Source organism: Anarrhichthys ocellatus, unplaced genomic scaffold, assembly GCF_004355925.1.
Source record: "Anarrhichthys ocellatus isolate YVR2014 unplaced genomic scaffold, GSC_Weel_1.0 scaffold49, whole genome shotgun sequence".
Taxonomy (NCBI): domain Eukaryota; kingdom Metazoa; phylum Chordata; class Actinopteri; order Perciformes; family Anarhichadidae; genus Anarrhichthys; species Anarrhichthys ocellatus.
In genome coordinates, this window is record NW_022280079.1 from 187,288 (window position 1) to 203,553 (window position 16,266).

Consider the following 16,266-nt stretch of genomic DNA (forward strand, 5'->3'; position numbering starts at 1 on the left):
CCCCCTCACCAGGGATAGTCCAAGCCTTGGCAGGAGACTCTAGTGGCGCGGAGTCGGCACCGGGGGACACGGAGGACCCAGAGCCTCAACCTGGGCCAAGTGGGGGTGACGATGTTGGCCCTCTGGAACGGCCACCACTGAAAGGGCAGTATGGAACAGCTCAGTTACAGGACCCCACCCTTGGTAATGCATTAAGAAATGTCCAGGTCCTAGAGGGAACTTTAGTGGGAACCAGGTTAACTCCTTCATGCCCTCACTTTGCAGTGAAATATCAGGTAGTGAAAGCTAATGAGACAGTCATGGAGCAACTCCTCGTTCCCCAACCTCATCGCTTCACAGTTCTGCAGTTAGCTCACACCCACTTGCTAGGAGCTCACTTGGGGGTAGAGAAAACCAAGGAACGAGTATTACAAAGGTTCTTTTTGCCAGGAGTTCACAAGCAGGTAGAGAACTACTTCCGCAATTGCCCAGATTGCTAGATCACAGCCCCCAAACAGCAGTACCGGAACCCCCTTATCCCTTTGCCCATCATAGAAACTCTTTTCAAATGGGTGGGGATGGATATTGTGGGTCCCCTCCCCAAGAGTGAGCGGGGACATCAGTACATCTTGGTACATCAGTACATCTTGGTCATAGTAGACTATGCCACCCGGTACCCGGAAGCTGTCCCCTTAAGAAAGGTGAATGCTAAGCAAATAGCCAAAGAACTGTTCCTCTTCAGCAGCCGTGTAGGGATACCAAAAGAGATCCTTACGGACCAAGGGAGCCCCTTTATGTCCAGGGTCACCAAGGAGTTGTGTTCGCTGTTGCAAGTAAAACAGGTGACAACCTCGGTGTACCACCCCCAGATGGATGGGTTAGTGGAGAGGTTTAACAAGACTCTCAAAGCCATGCTGAGGAACGCCATTGACAAAGATGGAAGAAATTGGGACCAGCTTCTCCCATACCTTGTTTGCGGCTAGGGAATTAGGGGTTTATGGCCCAACATTTGCATGGGGCATTGGTGGGCCATGGCCCTACCCTGGCAGAAGAAGAAGCATTTGGCAAACTGAAGAGGGTCTGAAGAGGGCCTGTTTTATTTTGTAGTTCCCGGCCTCTTGTGTCCTGTGTTTGTTTGACTTCCTGTCCTGTTCCTTGCTAACTTTGGGATTTTGGCATTTTATGGACTTTTTGTTTCATTGTTTAACTTTTGGTTGAGTTTTATTAGACTGAAAATTTGACATGATTGATTGTGCTTATGGATTGTTTTTTACAAGAACTTAATTTCCTGAAATGTGTTAGCTACTGAATCTGTTTGATGCAGTGGCTTTGATAAATGTAATGTTACACGGTCATCAAAACTGCTTTTAATGTGTGACCACTATTGTGTATTTTATGTTTTTAGTGTATTGCTTTTATATATGATGATTTTAATGTAAAGTGTCTTTGAGTTTTATGAAAAGTGCTATATAAATAAAATGTATTATTATTATTATTATTATCTCTTTTTACAGTTAAAGACATTTGAGACTGAATTCATGGACATGCAGATTGAGAACCTGTTCAGCATGAGCGATGATGTTATTATGGATTGCTTTTTCAAAAGCTACAATTACTTTAAATGTATCAGTTGAATGTGTTTGATACAGCTCTATTGTAAGGCCATCTCTTGTCCGAGTCATTTCTAGCATATTCAGGGGTTTTCATTTGGAAATGTACAATTGTTAAATCATTAGGTCCTATCAGTGTTATACAACATCACATTCTAATACATTTTACTGTATTAAACTCTTCATGGAGATTGCTGTAGGAGCAGTCAAATAACAGTGTAATGGCAACCAAACACATGACAGCATTACACTGTTGTGTACAGTACTGTACAGTAATATATTTTCATCATAAACTGTAGATTAGAGTTGGTACACTGTAGAATAAGAGTTGATGCTGGCAACTGCAGTTTCCAGTAGTTAACTGTGATTTCAGGGACATTTGTAACCCTAACCCATTTTCATATCAGTACATATTTTTCTAACAGCTTTGTCTGTCTTTTTTGGGCTGCCTCCACCCTAGAAAAAGAATAGGAGTAGAACGGATATTGAACTGTTTGCCGTGGTCAAAAGAAAATGGCGATAGTTGATATGGCTGTACAGCGTGTCACACATTGTAGCCGTAAACTGTTGGTCACAGAGCTGAACTGATGTTCAGACCAATTCATACTTTCTTATAGAGCACAATTTCCCCGAATCACGCATTCACTACAACAACACGCACACTTTATTTTATGCTGAACATAAGGAACATTCTGACACATGTCCAGTCTCATATCGTAGAGGAGACTACGGCAAAATATTCCTCACTGTGAGTGTGGTGGGACTGACTGTGTAATCCTTGCGATTGGGAAGAGAGGGACACCAGAGATAATAGACATACTGCTCCATCCTGCTTCCTGTGCTGACACAATATCTCCTTTCCTTAATGGAGATGAGAAGGAAACGACATGGCTCTGTCAGCAGCAGCTTCCATCATCAGCTCCAGAAAAAACAATGTGTTAAGTTCAGAATGTTATTGATTAAGACTTCTTTTAAACAAGTTTTAACGTCTTCCAGATGCAGTTTGAAAAAGGGACATTATATGAGTACGACTTGGCTGGGTGAAAAAAGGATATACAGCATCATAGTGCTGGGCGGTGTAGCGATTACCGGTTTTAATTTCCGTATGATACCGGTGCACAGCCGAAACTACTTCTGTCACTCTTCAGATGGTGCCGCGGATGGCAGCCTCGGTACTGCGCTCTCTTGTACTTTTTCTGTTTTTGTTTGTTTGTCTTGTTTCCAGCTCTCCCTCTCTGATCACATTCAGTAGAGAGGAACTCTTAAACATCCGTCTATTCACTGACCAAAATTTTCGCCGCATTTCATCGAACCAGAGAGTTTTTCATCGATTTTAGTTGGGGGAGCTCTACTCGGAATTTATCGGAGACGCCGATGAGGGAATCGAGCAGGAGCACTCATTAATCTGCGCCGACGGGGACTCAGAACTGCGCTCCCGTCAATTCACCTGGCGAACGTCCGCTCTCTGGCCAACAAGATGGATGAGCTGCTGCTCCTCAACAAACTAAAAAAGGACTTCAGCAGATCCGCCGCCCTGTGCTTCACTGAAACCTGGCTCAGTAGGCACATCCCGGACAGCGCACTACATCTGCCGGGCTTCCAACTCCTCCGAGCGGACCGTGTAACGGCTCTGTCGGGGAAAACGAGGGGAGGCGGAATCTGCTTCTACATTAACGAAGGCTGGTGTACTGATGTCACAGTGTTAAAAGAATCATGCAGCCCTCACCTAGAAACACTTTTCATAGACTGCAAACCTTTTTATTCACTGCGGGAGTTTTCCTCATTTATCCTGGTTGGTGTTTACATCCCAACTCAGGCCTGTGTGAGTGAGGCTCTCCAACACCTGCTGAGCAGATCAACAACATGGAGCACAAACACCCAGACACCCTGCTCATTGTTCTTGGGGGCTTCAACAGAGCAAACCACAGCAAAGAACTGCCTAAATACAGACAACACATTAAGTGTAGCACCAGGGACAAAAACACACTGGGCCACTGCTACACTGTCATAAAGGATGCATATCACTCAGTCCCTCGTGCAGCTTTGGGACTCTCTGATCCCTGTTTGATTCATCGTCTCCCGACCTACAGGCAGAAACTAAAATCTGCAAAGCCTGTGGTGAAGACTGTGAAGAGATGGACCAACGAGGCAAAGCTGGAGCTACAGTCAATGCTTTATCTGCACTGATTGGAGTGTTTGTGAGGCTGCTGCTACAGACCTGGATGAGCTCACTGACACTGTGACATCTTACATCAGTTTTTGTGAGGACATGTGTGTGCCGAATAAAACCTTCTGCACATTCAACAACAATAAACCTGGTTTACTGCAAGACTCAGGCAGCTTCGTCGGGCCAAGGAGGAGGCCTACAGAAGTGGGGACAGGATCCTGTACAACCAGGCCAGAAACACTGACGAGGGAGATCAAGGTAGCAAAGAGGAACTACACTGAAAAGCTGGAGAAAAAGTTTTCAACCAACGACCCCTCGTCAGTTTCGAGAGGCCTGCAAGTACTCACGAACTACAGGAGACCATCCCCCCCACTGAGGCCAATCACCAACTGGCTGACGACCTGAATATTTTCTACTGCAGGTTTGATAAGCCGACTCTCACACCCCCTACCTGCCCCATCATCATCAAACAACCACCTACTCCCCCTGCCTCCTCCTCATCTCTCCCAACCGACCCCCCACCGGCACTGAGGATCTGTGAAGAGGATGTGAGTCGGTTCTTCCACAGACAGAAGATCAGGAAGGCTCCGGGCCCAGACGGTGTGTCACCCTCGTGCCTGAAAGTCTGTGCTGACTAGCTAGCCCCCATCTTCACACAGATCTTCAACCGATCACTGGAGCTCTGTGAAGTCCCCTCCTGCTTCAAACGCTCCACGATCATCCCGGTCACCAAGAAATCCTCCATCACAGGATTAAATGACTACAGGCCCGTCGCCCTGACATCTGTGGTCATGAAATCCTTTGAGAGACTGGTGTTGACCCATCTGAAGGACATCACAGGACCCCTGCTGGACCCCCTGCAGTTTGCCTACCGTACAAACAGGTCGGTGGATGATGCAGTCAACATGGGACTGCACCATATGCTGCAACACATTCGACTCCCCAGGGACATACGCAAGGGTTCTGTTTGTGGACTTCAGCTCAGCGTTCAACACCATCATCCCAGCAATACTCCAACCCAAACTCTCCCAGCTCACTGTGCCAGCCTCCACCTGTCAGTGGATCACAAACTTCCTGACTGACAGGAAGCAGCAGGGGAAGCTGGGAAAAATCACATCCAGTACTCGGACTATCAATCACTGGCGCCCCCCAGGGATGTGTGCTCTCCCCACTGCTCTTCTCCCTCTACACCAACGACTGCACCTCAGAGAACCCGTCTGTTAAACTCCTGAAGTTTGCAGACGACACAACGGTCATCGGCCTCATCAGGGACGGTGATGAGTCTGCGTAGAGACGGGAGGTTGAACAGCTGGTCCTCTGGTGTGGTCAGAACAGCCTGGAGCTAAACAAGCTCAAAACTGTGGAGATGACAGTGGAATTCAGGAGGAGCCCCCCAACACTGCCCCCCCTCATCATACTCAACAACATTGTGTCCGCTGTGGAGATCTTCAGGTTTCTGGGATCCACAATCTCCCAGGACCTGAAGTGGGCCCCCAACATCAACACCATCAGTAAAAAGGCCCAGCAGAGGTTGTACTTCCTGCGCCAGCTCAGGAAGTACAACCTACCTCAGGAGCTGCTGATCCTGTTCTACTCCACCAGCACCCAGTCTGTTCTCTGTTCTTCCATCACTGTGTGGTTTGGATCGGCCACCAATCAGGACAGAAACAGACTACAACGGATTGTCAGGTCTGCAGAGAGGATCATTGGTTCCAGTCTGCCCTCCATCCTGGACTTGTTCACCTCCAGAGTCAGGAAACGGGCTTGAAAGATCACTGCAGACCCTTTACACCCTGGACACAAGCTGTTCCAACTCCTCCCATCTGGTAGGCGCTACAGTGCTCTGTACGCCAAAACCACCAGACACAGGAACAGCTTCTTTCCACTGGCCGTCACTCTCATGAACAATAAATAATATTGCACTACTGTATTATATATATATATACTGTATATACACTTTTTTTGGGATATATTTATACTTATATTGTATATAGTTGTTAAATGTTTATACCTACCTATCTGTTCTACTTTTTTTGCTGCCCTTTTTTTATTCTTATATATTTTTCCTTGTCTATTGTAAAATAGTGTATTGTATGCGCATATGCGCACGCATACATGGCCAATAAAGCTGATTCTGATTCTGAACAGGCAGCCAAATATATAGTTCGTTGTTGAGGGCACTATGGTCGGAGCTAGTTCTCTTAAGTGTATTGAGAGGGACCCCTAGTCATGGTTATAACTTTATAACAACAATTAATAGCCCACAACTAACGCTCTTTAACAGGGCAAAACACCACGACACAACAGTTTGTGACACACAAACAATTTGTAACACTAATAATTGTACATTTATAAAATTACACCACCGAACGGCATGCTGGGTAGAGCTCGCTAGCTAGCCCGCTAGCACAACAGTCTGCTAACAGCTTGGAGAGGCTCCGTCGCTACAGTAACGTTACATTAAAGAACAGAACAGAGCGATGCAGGATGAACAAAGACAGACCGGAGATGCACCGATAGAGTCTGAGCCCAAGAGAGGAGCTGGGTCTGCTGTTTGGAAGTGTTTTGGTTTTAAAAAATCCGACGTCCAAAAGACTATGTATTGCAAAGTTTATCGAGCCACTTACTCCATCACCTCAGCAGAAAACGTGTTGGAATACCAAGAGTGTGATGACGGCCGTCGGATTCGAGGCCGTCAACCAGTAACGTTAGCGCGAGTGAAACGTTGAAGCCAATGGGTCAGACATCGCTTTCTTGACGGGTTCCGAACTAGTACCGCTCGCCTGCCAAGCAAAGCCTTTATACATGATGACATTAACATGTTTTTATATTCTATGTACTCCTGACAGTAGAGCCACTATAAACCTATAGAAAAATACAGTGAAGGGAAAAAAAAATACCGTGATACAAATTTGTGGTCATACTGCCCAGCACTACAGCATCATCACATCATTGACAGCTTATGACAGTTGCCAATGAAGGATGAACAGAAAACCTTCAGCACCATTAGCGTTAGCTAGCGAGCATTATTATGAATCACCATAATGCTGGTTACAAGGTTATTAATTTTCATTTTACGACTGGGTTTTGCGATGAAATGCAGTTTGTAGTCCCGGTTTACTACATAAGAAATACACAGTGATATCTTGATGACTGTTGTAGCGTTTAATCAAAATGTTATCTTCTCTGTGTATTGATCATTTCACTGAAGACTTAAGAGGACCCCTACCAAGTGATCAGAACACTGTTTACTGCTTGGATCCCATACATCCACCTACTGCACATGTGACATCATATCATGTCACTCAACTTATTATATTCTGCCCACCAACCCTTTAAAAAGGTAGAGGTCAATCCTGACACCCCAGACACCTTCTCTCTCTCAAATCTCTCATTTTCAATGTGTCCATGCTGCCAGCCACACATGTACATGCTGAATTTTGCTACAATATTTTGTCTTTTTTTTTCATGGTTATTACTGAAGCACTTGTGGCATACTAGAGAATACCTTCATCATCATCAGAAGGATTGGATTAAGTGCAGCAGATTGAGATTATCACCACCCACGGCCGACGTACCAACCAGACCTGCTGCACCAAACGCCTCTAAACTGCCCCAGGAGGAGAGCCCAGATTGAAGCTAAGCTAACCCAGCTAGGACCTGAGGCTACTCCACTACACAGCATGCTGCTGGCTGTCTGATGCCCGGTCGCAGAAAAATAAAATGGATGAATAATACTTCAAGCAAAACCAGAGACGGGAGGTTTGCTATATTTACTGTTCATTTTATTTTGTATTCTTTTTTTCTTATTTAATGTTTTAAGTAAATACATAAATATGAAATGAAACGTAAGGATTGTCACTGTCTATTAATATTCATCAACATGAATCCATTATTTTATGACTGTATGAGTATAATTGTTAAACCTGTGTAAGATAAGCATATCGTTTGTTTTCATGGACGGCTGAATGGTGCGTCACTTTAAATGTTGCCGCCTCAAGGCATTGTGGGCGGTATTATCTACTTTCCTTTCGCAAAGGAAGGTCCAGTGTTTCCTATACTAAAGGAGCTAATAAAGGAAGCATTGAAGCACCTTTCCTTGTCATTTAGAGAATTCAAACAGCTTTCATCATGGCAGCCACTTAGATACTTCAGGGTCATTTCACTCAGTGTGGAGCCTTCCTAAGCAAAAAGGACTCTTCCACCGCAGCCTAGCTTTAGTGCAGTCAGTCTCAGCTGAAGCAGGAAGTGTGTCTGTAAACGGTGATGGATGTTTTCAACACTTTGGGTCTTAATATCACTGTTGGCCTTGTTTTCTCCTCCAGATGAGTTTGTTTACAAAAATAAGACACGAGTTGCAGTAAAGTGAACTTCTCCTTCTTCTTAAAAGAAACAAATGTTGCAACTGCACAACGGCATCTGATGGAGGCGGAGAAGTCACCAACCCATCATCGAATCACTGGTCAACAACATCTAAAGGCTTGTACTTCACACACTGACTCATCCCACCTTCCAGCTCCTCTTGTGTTTAATGCCTCTTCTTTAAAAACCTAAAGTCACGTACAGGAAACATGGAGCTTTATGTTCAGGAATCATCATGAAGTCATACTTAATCAATAATTCACCATGTCCGCTCTGCTCTTTATGTGTGTGTGCACATCTTTCAGACATCCGGTCTGCTCCTAAGTGCTTCTGAGCATGTGGCTGTGTCCCATTCATACAGGGGTGAGGAGAGCATAGAGACCACACACACACACACACACACACACACACACACACACACTACAGGAGCACCAGCTGCTACAATTTGTAGCACACAAGCACAAATAAGCTACAGCTTGAAAAATGCCCATAAAGTAGAATCTACCGTCTGTGACACTGTGACCCAATCTTTACAATGACAACTTCTCCTAGACTTAATTACTTTCCAGTGACTGTTTCTTGCTGTCGTCGTGGCTTTTCCTCCCCAGCATCTAGAGGAGCAGGATCCAGGAGCACCCTGCACCCTGGTGAGCCAGGTAAAGAGCTGACTGGATGTCAGTGTGTGCTGACAACAACCCGAGGAGGGAGGCTGACTGTGTGACGTCACAGAGGGGCTGACTCGGCCCCATTCTGTTTTTAGCTCCATTGATACACCGTTGCACTCGCTGCATTTTTCATCAGCGCTCCACTTGTCACACCCACAAATGCAACCCCCCCCGCAATGCTGCTTGGATGTGGAACCACGCACTACCTTCCAAAGACATAGTTTTACCACAGTTTTTACTATTTTGTACATTGCACTTCCCTTTACTGTTATTAACTTTTACCTTTGTTTTGTCCTATTTCATCTTAATATGCAGGTGTATTGTATCTTATATCAATATTGTGTATACATTTATTTAACAGTGTACTGAGCATCCTCTGTGCAAATATGTTTCGGGATGAATAAAGACATATAAAACATAAATAAATTCTGTTTCTCTAGTGTTGAGCCAAAGAAGAGACTAGTTTAAATGGACCGAGTAAAACAGGATCAAATTCAATGTGAACAATGTTTTTAGGGTGACTTGCAACGTAATGTGTTCTTCCTGATAGGCTGCTAGGCCTGATAGGAGTATTTATCCTCTAAATGATGCTCTCTGCACAGATCACTAGACTATTAAAGCCCCTTTCCCACTGGACACAAAACCCATTAACACCCACTGACATCTGGCTTTTGTCTTCAGTGGGAAAGGTTACAGCCAGCAATCCTTCTCAGGACCAATGACGCTGCAGTAGTGGGGGGTATTTACATGACATTCCGGTGGACACTCTAATTTTCGTCCTTTTTCCGGTGCTTTCTTTGGCATCTCGGCTACAAATTCCATCCGTCTCCATCCAAGCAGCGCTCGGACCTCGTTCCAAATGAGTTGACTTGGAAAGAGAGACTGAATATGTAACAGATATAAAACAGCAGTAACCACCGTGACATTTTCACTGGCCTCCATGCTTTCTACTGTTGACTAACCCTGTTCTTCAACATGTTTGTGAAAAAGAACTCAAACATACGAGAAAACACAAAGCCATACTCCTGTCCTATCTATCTATCTATCTCTCTATCTATCTATCTCTCCATCCATCTCTCTATCCATCTATCCATCTATCCATCCCTCTCTCTCTCACTCTCACTCTCTCACACACACACACACACACACACACATGAGATAGACGGCAACAGCAGCTGCTGCCGGTAGCTCCCATGAATGTTGCTACATTTTTCTCTTTATTTGTAGTTTTTCGTGTTCATCACTTGTGGCATACGAAAGAATACCTTCATCATCATTAGAAGGATTGGATTAAGTGCAGCGAACTTTGAGACGATCACGGGCCGACATACCAGCCAGAGTTGATGGACAACGTTCACTGATGTAGAATTATTTTTGTCAAGATGTCGGCCATATTATCTGCCCAGAGAATTGTTTTTGTTGCTGCTGTTTACATTCCCTGTGATGCAACTTCAAAAAAGCTTTACAGGAATGTATCCGGTTTTTGTTTGTCGTGTGTTTGTCGTGTTATAAATGGGTACAAACAGAATTTCGTTGTGCATCACTGTGTTGCATAATGACAATAATTGATCCTTGAATCCTTGAATCCTATTTAACTCTGCAATTGGAATTATAGGCTGATATTATTCTAAATGTATTAATTTAGAGTATATTTAGAATACTAGTGATATCAACATTTATTTAAATTGGCTTTGAATGCTATGGTTGCCCCATTGCAGTCATTGATGTTCTTGCTGGGGCGAGACATTTTTCATATGGAACCATTTCTTCTTTGTTCCAGTGACAGTACGACCCTCAGCTGACAAGGCATTCTTCTTCTACATTCCTTGACTTTAGCAGGTCTTTTAATTCTGCTGCTGACACTGTTGCAAATATTTGACTTTCCTTTATGGATCTCTAGAAGCATATGGGGCAGGATGCGTAGCCTTAAATGGTTCATTGGCTGTTAATTATGATAAAACACAATGCTCATGAATGCACGCTCATTTACACACGGGTGGCATTCAGCATCACAGTAATCTGAAGTTAGGAGTGTTTGCTGAATCACTGGTATGAGCCCACCGTACAGAACAAGGAAGAGAGAGTTGAGAATACCAACATGTTCTTGCATGAGGTCCACTGTTCATTTCCTCAATGAAAAATACAACCACAGTAAAAAATGAGTTGACAACATCCACAACCAAAACCAGACTATGACTGATTGAAGTAGATTTAGCTGTTTGAAGCAGCATCTTACATATGTTGGGATCTCTGCCAGTAATGATAGCTAACATTACCGATTCATGGAAGGAAAACAGATTAATGAACTAATTTTATCATTTCTGATGCTGGTAGAGATTGTTTAGAGCAGTGGTCACCAACCTTTTTAAGCCCAAGATCCCAGACCTGTACCTTGGTGACAGGCAAGATCTACCTATTGAGGCGTTGAGAGAAAAAGACTGTCCAGACCAGGAGCGTCTCTAGGATTCAAAGAAAGGGGGGGCTTAGCCCCAAGGGGAGAGTGTCATGTTTGTGGCAATTTTTTTGGGGCCCATTTGGGGCCGTGAAAATCCATTGTTTCAGACAGTTCATAGATTGGTTCAATCAGAAAGAGTGTGATTTTGCTCTGTAGTTTTGCTTGCATTCAGTATATGATAACACAAGAGACAGAATTTCAGGGTCATAGTGAAATTTGACAACACAAATATGAACTTTTCTCAAATAAAGAGAGAAATAATTTTCCTGCTTGTAAAGGAAAGACGGATAAACTAGCTTTCATATCCGCGTCACTCCCAAATCCTGATTCTTAAAGGGACCGCACACAATGGAGAATGGACCGGACAGTGTCAACTTTTGAGTTGTTTACTTGTTTTATTATGAGCAGAAGGGAATAAGATTTTGATCAACATTTACATCTATTTTGTTGTCCGTGTAGTTTTTACATACCAGTGATATTTTATGCTCATTTGGACACTATCACAGAGATAAAGATGAACTAGTTCAGTGTCAAATATACCATTCAATGGAGAAACAAACACGAATAACAAAAATAAAAGAACACATTTCAAGTACATCTTAATTATACACTACGCCTTACACTGCGCTGTACACACTACGCTGTATACACTACGCTGTACACTACGCCGTACACCCAACGCTGTACACACTACGCTGTACACACAACGCTGTACACACTACGCTGTACACACTACACAGGACACTACGCCGTACACTATGCCGTACACACTACACAGGACACTACGCCGTACACTATGCTGTACACACTACGGCGTACACTATGCTGTACACTACGCTGTACACACTACGCAGGACACACTACGCTGTACACTACGCCGTACACTACGCTGTACACACTACACAGGACACTACGCCATACACTACGCTGTACACACTACTCTGTACACACTACACAGGACACTACGCTGTACACACTACGCTGTACACTACGCTGTACACACTACACAGGACACTACGTTGTACACACTACACAGGACACTACGCCGTACACTATGCTGTACACACTACGCTGTACACTACGCCGTACACTACGCTGTACACACTACACAGGACACTACGCCGTACACACTACGCTGTACACTACGCTGTACACACTACGCCGTACACACTACGCCGTACACACTACGCTGTACACACTATGCTGTACACTACGTTGTACACACTACGCTGTACACACTACGCTGTAAACACTACGCTGTACACACTATGCTGTACACTATGTTGTACACACTACGCTGTACACACTATGCTGTACACACTACGCTGTACACTACGTTGTACACACTACGCTGTACACACTACGCTGTACACACTACGCTGTACACACTACGCTGTACACTACGCTGTACACACTACACAGGACACTACGCTGTACACTACGCCGTACACACTATGCCGTACACTACGCTGTACACACTACACAGGACACTACGCTGTACACTACGCCGTACACACTACATAAGCCTACTCTACGATGTACACTACGCTATACACACTACACTGTTGGGAGTTTTTCCAGGGATTTTCATATAGTTGAAGTTCATTTTGGCAAAAAACTAATTGTAGCGATTAAGATGGTGCAGCCCACTTGGTTTAAATCTATGGATTAACTGTGGCAATCTGTTCAGGTCAGTAGACATTAATAAACAATAATCTCACCTCCTTTAAAGAGTATTTCTGGTTTATTACAAATGCTAGTCCAAGATGCAAAAAGAAACTGCTTCTGATAAACACCTGGATAGCTTATCTGTAAGTTAGTTTTGAGGAAATAGACCAGGTTGGCATTTCCAGGTTTGCTTGATGTATGTAATATTAATCCATAGCAGACAAGTGACAGGGAACACTGTTTGTACTTATTAATAATGGCTGAATTATTTATAGTAAAATACCAAACTGTTTTTCTATGTTTTATATCACATCTTTGGGTTTTGGGACTGTTAATCAAACAAAACAAACTATTCAAAGAAAGCATCTAGAGCACTTGGAAAGTGTGATGAAGATTTTTCACTATTTTCTGACATTTTACAGGCTATTCAACTATTAATCGACTCATCCAAAAAATAATCAACAGATAAATCAATAATTAAAATATTACTTGCAGCAGCAATCAAGCCAACTGCTCAGTCAGATTATTTCAGTCATCTTGGAGGTCGGAGTAGAACAGATAAGCCCTGTCACTGTCAGAGAGACGTGTGTAAATGAAATGTAATGAGTTTATATGGTACCGTATGTGATGCCTCAAGGTATCGTAGTTCGTTATGTAACGCCATAAAGTAACGGGCCACACCCAGAGTTGGCGTGGGCACATGACCGTGGCATTGTGGGTCGTTTGCTGGCACAGAAGCAGAGAGGAGTGAACGACCAGGTTAAACTGATTCTGAACATGGTCCAAGAGGTGCACACGGTAAAGTGTGCATTTGAACATGTATTTGTGTGTATTGCTGTTGACCTGCATTTACGTTTACATGTGTTGCATTTTTTGAGATTGTAGTTTGTAGTTTATGTCATTATTAATGTGCTAATATGTGCTAGCCTGTTTGGCAACGGACATTTGCCTGAGAGACTCCAGGAAGAGCTCGCAATTTATGTAAAAATGTTTGTTTTGTTTATAGTTTTCACGGTGTCTGAGGTGCAGACAGAGAGAGAGAGAATGCGGCAAATACATTTCATCAAAGACATCAGTACGAAGCGTCGCCATTTTTGCTGGACCGGTGTAGCTACAAGCCCATCAGACTTTGTTTCCCTAATGTTGCTGCTCTCCCAGAATACAATGTTATTATTACTGACAGCAATGTTGGCCATAACCACAAAAAATAAACTAATAATAAATGAGAAAGACATATGTAAACACTGAACCAGTAGCGTCTCCATCTTAACTGCTAGAGACCAGCATGCAACACTATGCGTACACCGGGAAACCACTGCTGTCAATAACAGAGCGTCCATGGCAGACCTGACATGGATCAAATGACAAACTGTTGACACATCATATGTATGAACTGGTACTGCTGCCAGCTTAATTGTAGGCATTCACACACAAACACACACACACACACACACACACACACACACACACACACACACACTGACCTTCAGGAGGAAACTGCACAGTCAGCTTCCGAGTCCGCCATCGGTCTGTATTATAGCTAACAACCATGTGAAGTATTGTTGCCATGCACGCCTACATGCTGGAAAATGATGTTCTCTGCTACATATCGATCAGAAACATTAGTAGTAAACTCAGGCTCTCATCAAGCCAGCTTTTCCTAGCTGGAGCTGTTTTCAGAGAACTTGCTCTGATAAAGCTAATGTCCAGTACCTGCTACAGACGCAAACAGCAGACTGACACAGATCGTGAGTAGAGTTTCCTCAGAGACGGGTATTTTTCTCAGGAGTTAAACCGGAGCGAAACAAGAGTGAATATTGGAATAACTAGACAACTGCTAATCGACGTGTTTGTCACAACTAGTTTTAAGGTGACGACATGTCAGCGTTGTGGCCTTTCTTTGAGGCATGGCCTCGTGTCAGTGTCTGATATGATCTTTCATGTTCATGTTCATGTTTCTGACATACTACATTTGTAAACCTCCTGTTGTTGACAACGTGACGAGAAGTGTGAGGAGTCATGCTGAGGAGCTAAAATAAATGAGCTTTTAAATGACTCATTTCACTTGTTCCACCAATCTGTTTTAGAAGTGAGACTGAAGGGGAATGGAGAAAATAAAGAAAGCTCTCATTGAGATCTCATGTTCAAGGGACACTTAAATATCATAAGCTATAAAAAGGTATAATTTATTAATTGTAAAACATGATAATGTAGCCTACATCAGAACAACAAAAACAACACAGTAAACATAAAGATGAATACACAGAAAAGCAACATAAAGATGAATACACAGAAAAGCATGCTTTTCTGTGTATTCATCTTTATGTTTACTGTTTTGTTATATATATATATAGCTAAAAAAGATAAACAGACTATCCTGATAAAAACAAGACAGTGTTAAAGACACAGTGGAGTTACATGATGGGCTGGGCCTGTGTATTGTTAGCTGTCCAGCAGGTGTATCTCCAGCTCACACAGCCGTGGGTAAGCAATAGGAAGTGATGCTCGTGTTTTAAGACGAACAAGTGATTCCCCGTTAATTTACTTGTGAAGTGAAAACATCTCCTGCCCTCGGGCGGTACCGTGTAACGACAGCCTATAGTTGGTCGGAACCCTAACTAATCAGGTTTACTTCTTCGAGTAACGAGCCATACCCCTGCTGAGCCCACCTCCTGCAGCTGCTCCAGCTCCAGCCTCAGCGTCTCCTGCTCGGCCTCCAGGTCGGCGTACTGCTGCTTCAGGCTCTGGTTCTCCTCCAGAACCACCAGCCCGCACTCCGCCGCCCGGATCTTCTCGCGGTTAGCCTCCGCCAGCTCCCGGGTCAGGCGCTCCACCTCGGCCCGGCACTGCTCCACCGTGTCCCCGCATCCTGCTCCACCGGCAGCCATCGCTCCTCTCTCCCTCCCTCTGCCCTCTCCTCCCTGCGTCGGATGAGCAGAGAGCCCCGCAGGAGGGAGAAAACAAACCCCCACCGCCTCCCCGCAAAGGAGTCACACCGCGGCTTCGAATCTCATGTCAACAGTCAAATAGAATATACGAATATGGAATGAACATCCGTAAATATCCTAAACGCCTTGTCATCATCACCAGAGACACCGGTCTTGTGCCACGCGATGCTCTAAATGATGCAGCCTCCTCCCCTCCCTCTCTGTCTGTCTGTCTGTCTGCTTTTCTGCTTATTCACCGGCCTCAGGACGCCATCCCTGCCCGCAGCCGTGAGGCAAGGCACACTCCCGCTCTCTGCCCCCTGCTGCAGCTCTCAGGGTTTGGATCCTCGGCTCTGCCTCTCATCAGGAAAATCAGGAGCCGTTAAGAGATCCGACTGATCAGACGAGCTTCTCATTTTCTTTTGAAGTGAAC

General features: G+C 44.2%; 1 protein-coding gene across 7 annotated transcripts in view; it reads right to left on the minus strand.

The window, feature by feature from the left end:
* The window catches only part of LOC116395780 (protein bicaudal D homolog 1-like), a 60,386-nt gene extending 44,253 nt beyond the window's left edge, over window positions 1-16,133 (minus strand). For 5 of the 7 annotated variants that reach the window (XM_031869893.1, XM_031869894.1, XM_031869895.1 and 2 more), the window contains exon 1: window positions 15,576-16,131. In XM_031869893.1, the coding sequence (XP_031725753.1) occupies window positions 15,576-15,794 (219 nt within the window). In that variant the 5' untranslated portion in view covers window positions 15,795-16,131. Of the gene's footprint in view, window positions 1-9; window positions 1,378-15,575 lie in introns of those variants that run through there. The other 2 variants (XM_031869890.1, XM_031869891.1) reach the window with 2 other exon arrangements.
* Window positions 16,134-16,266: the final 133 nt, after the last annotated feature.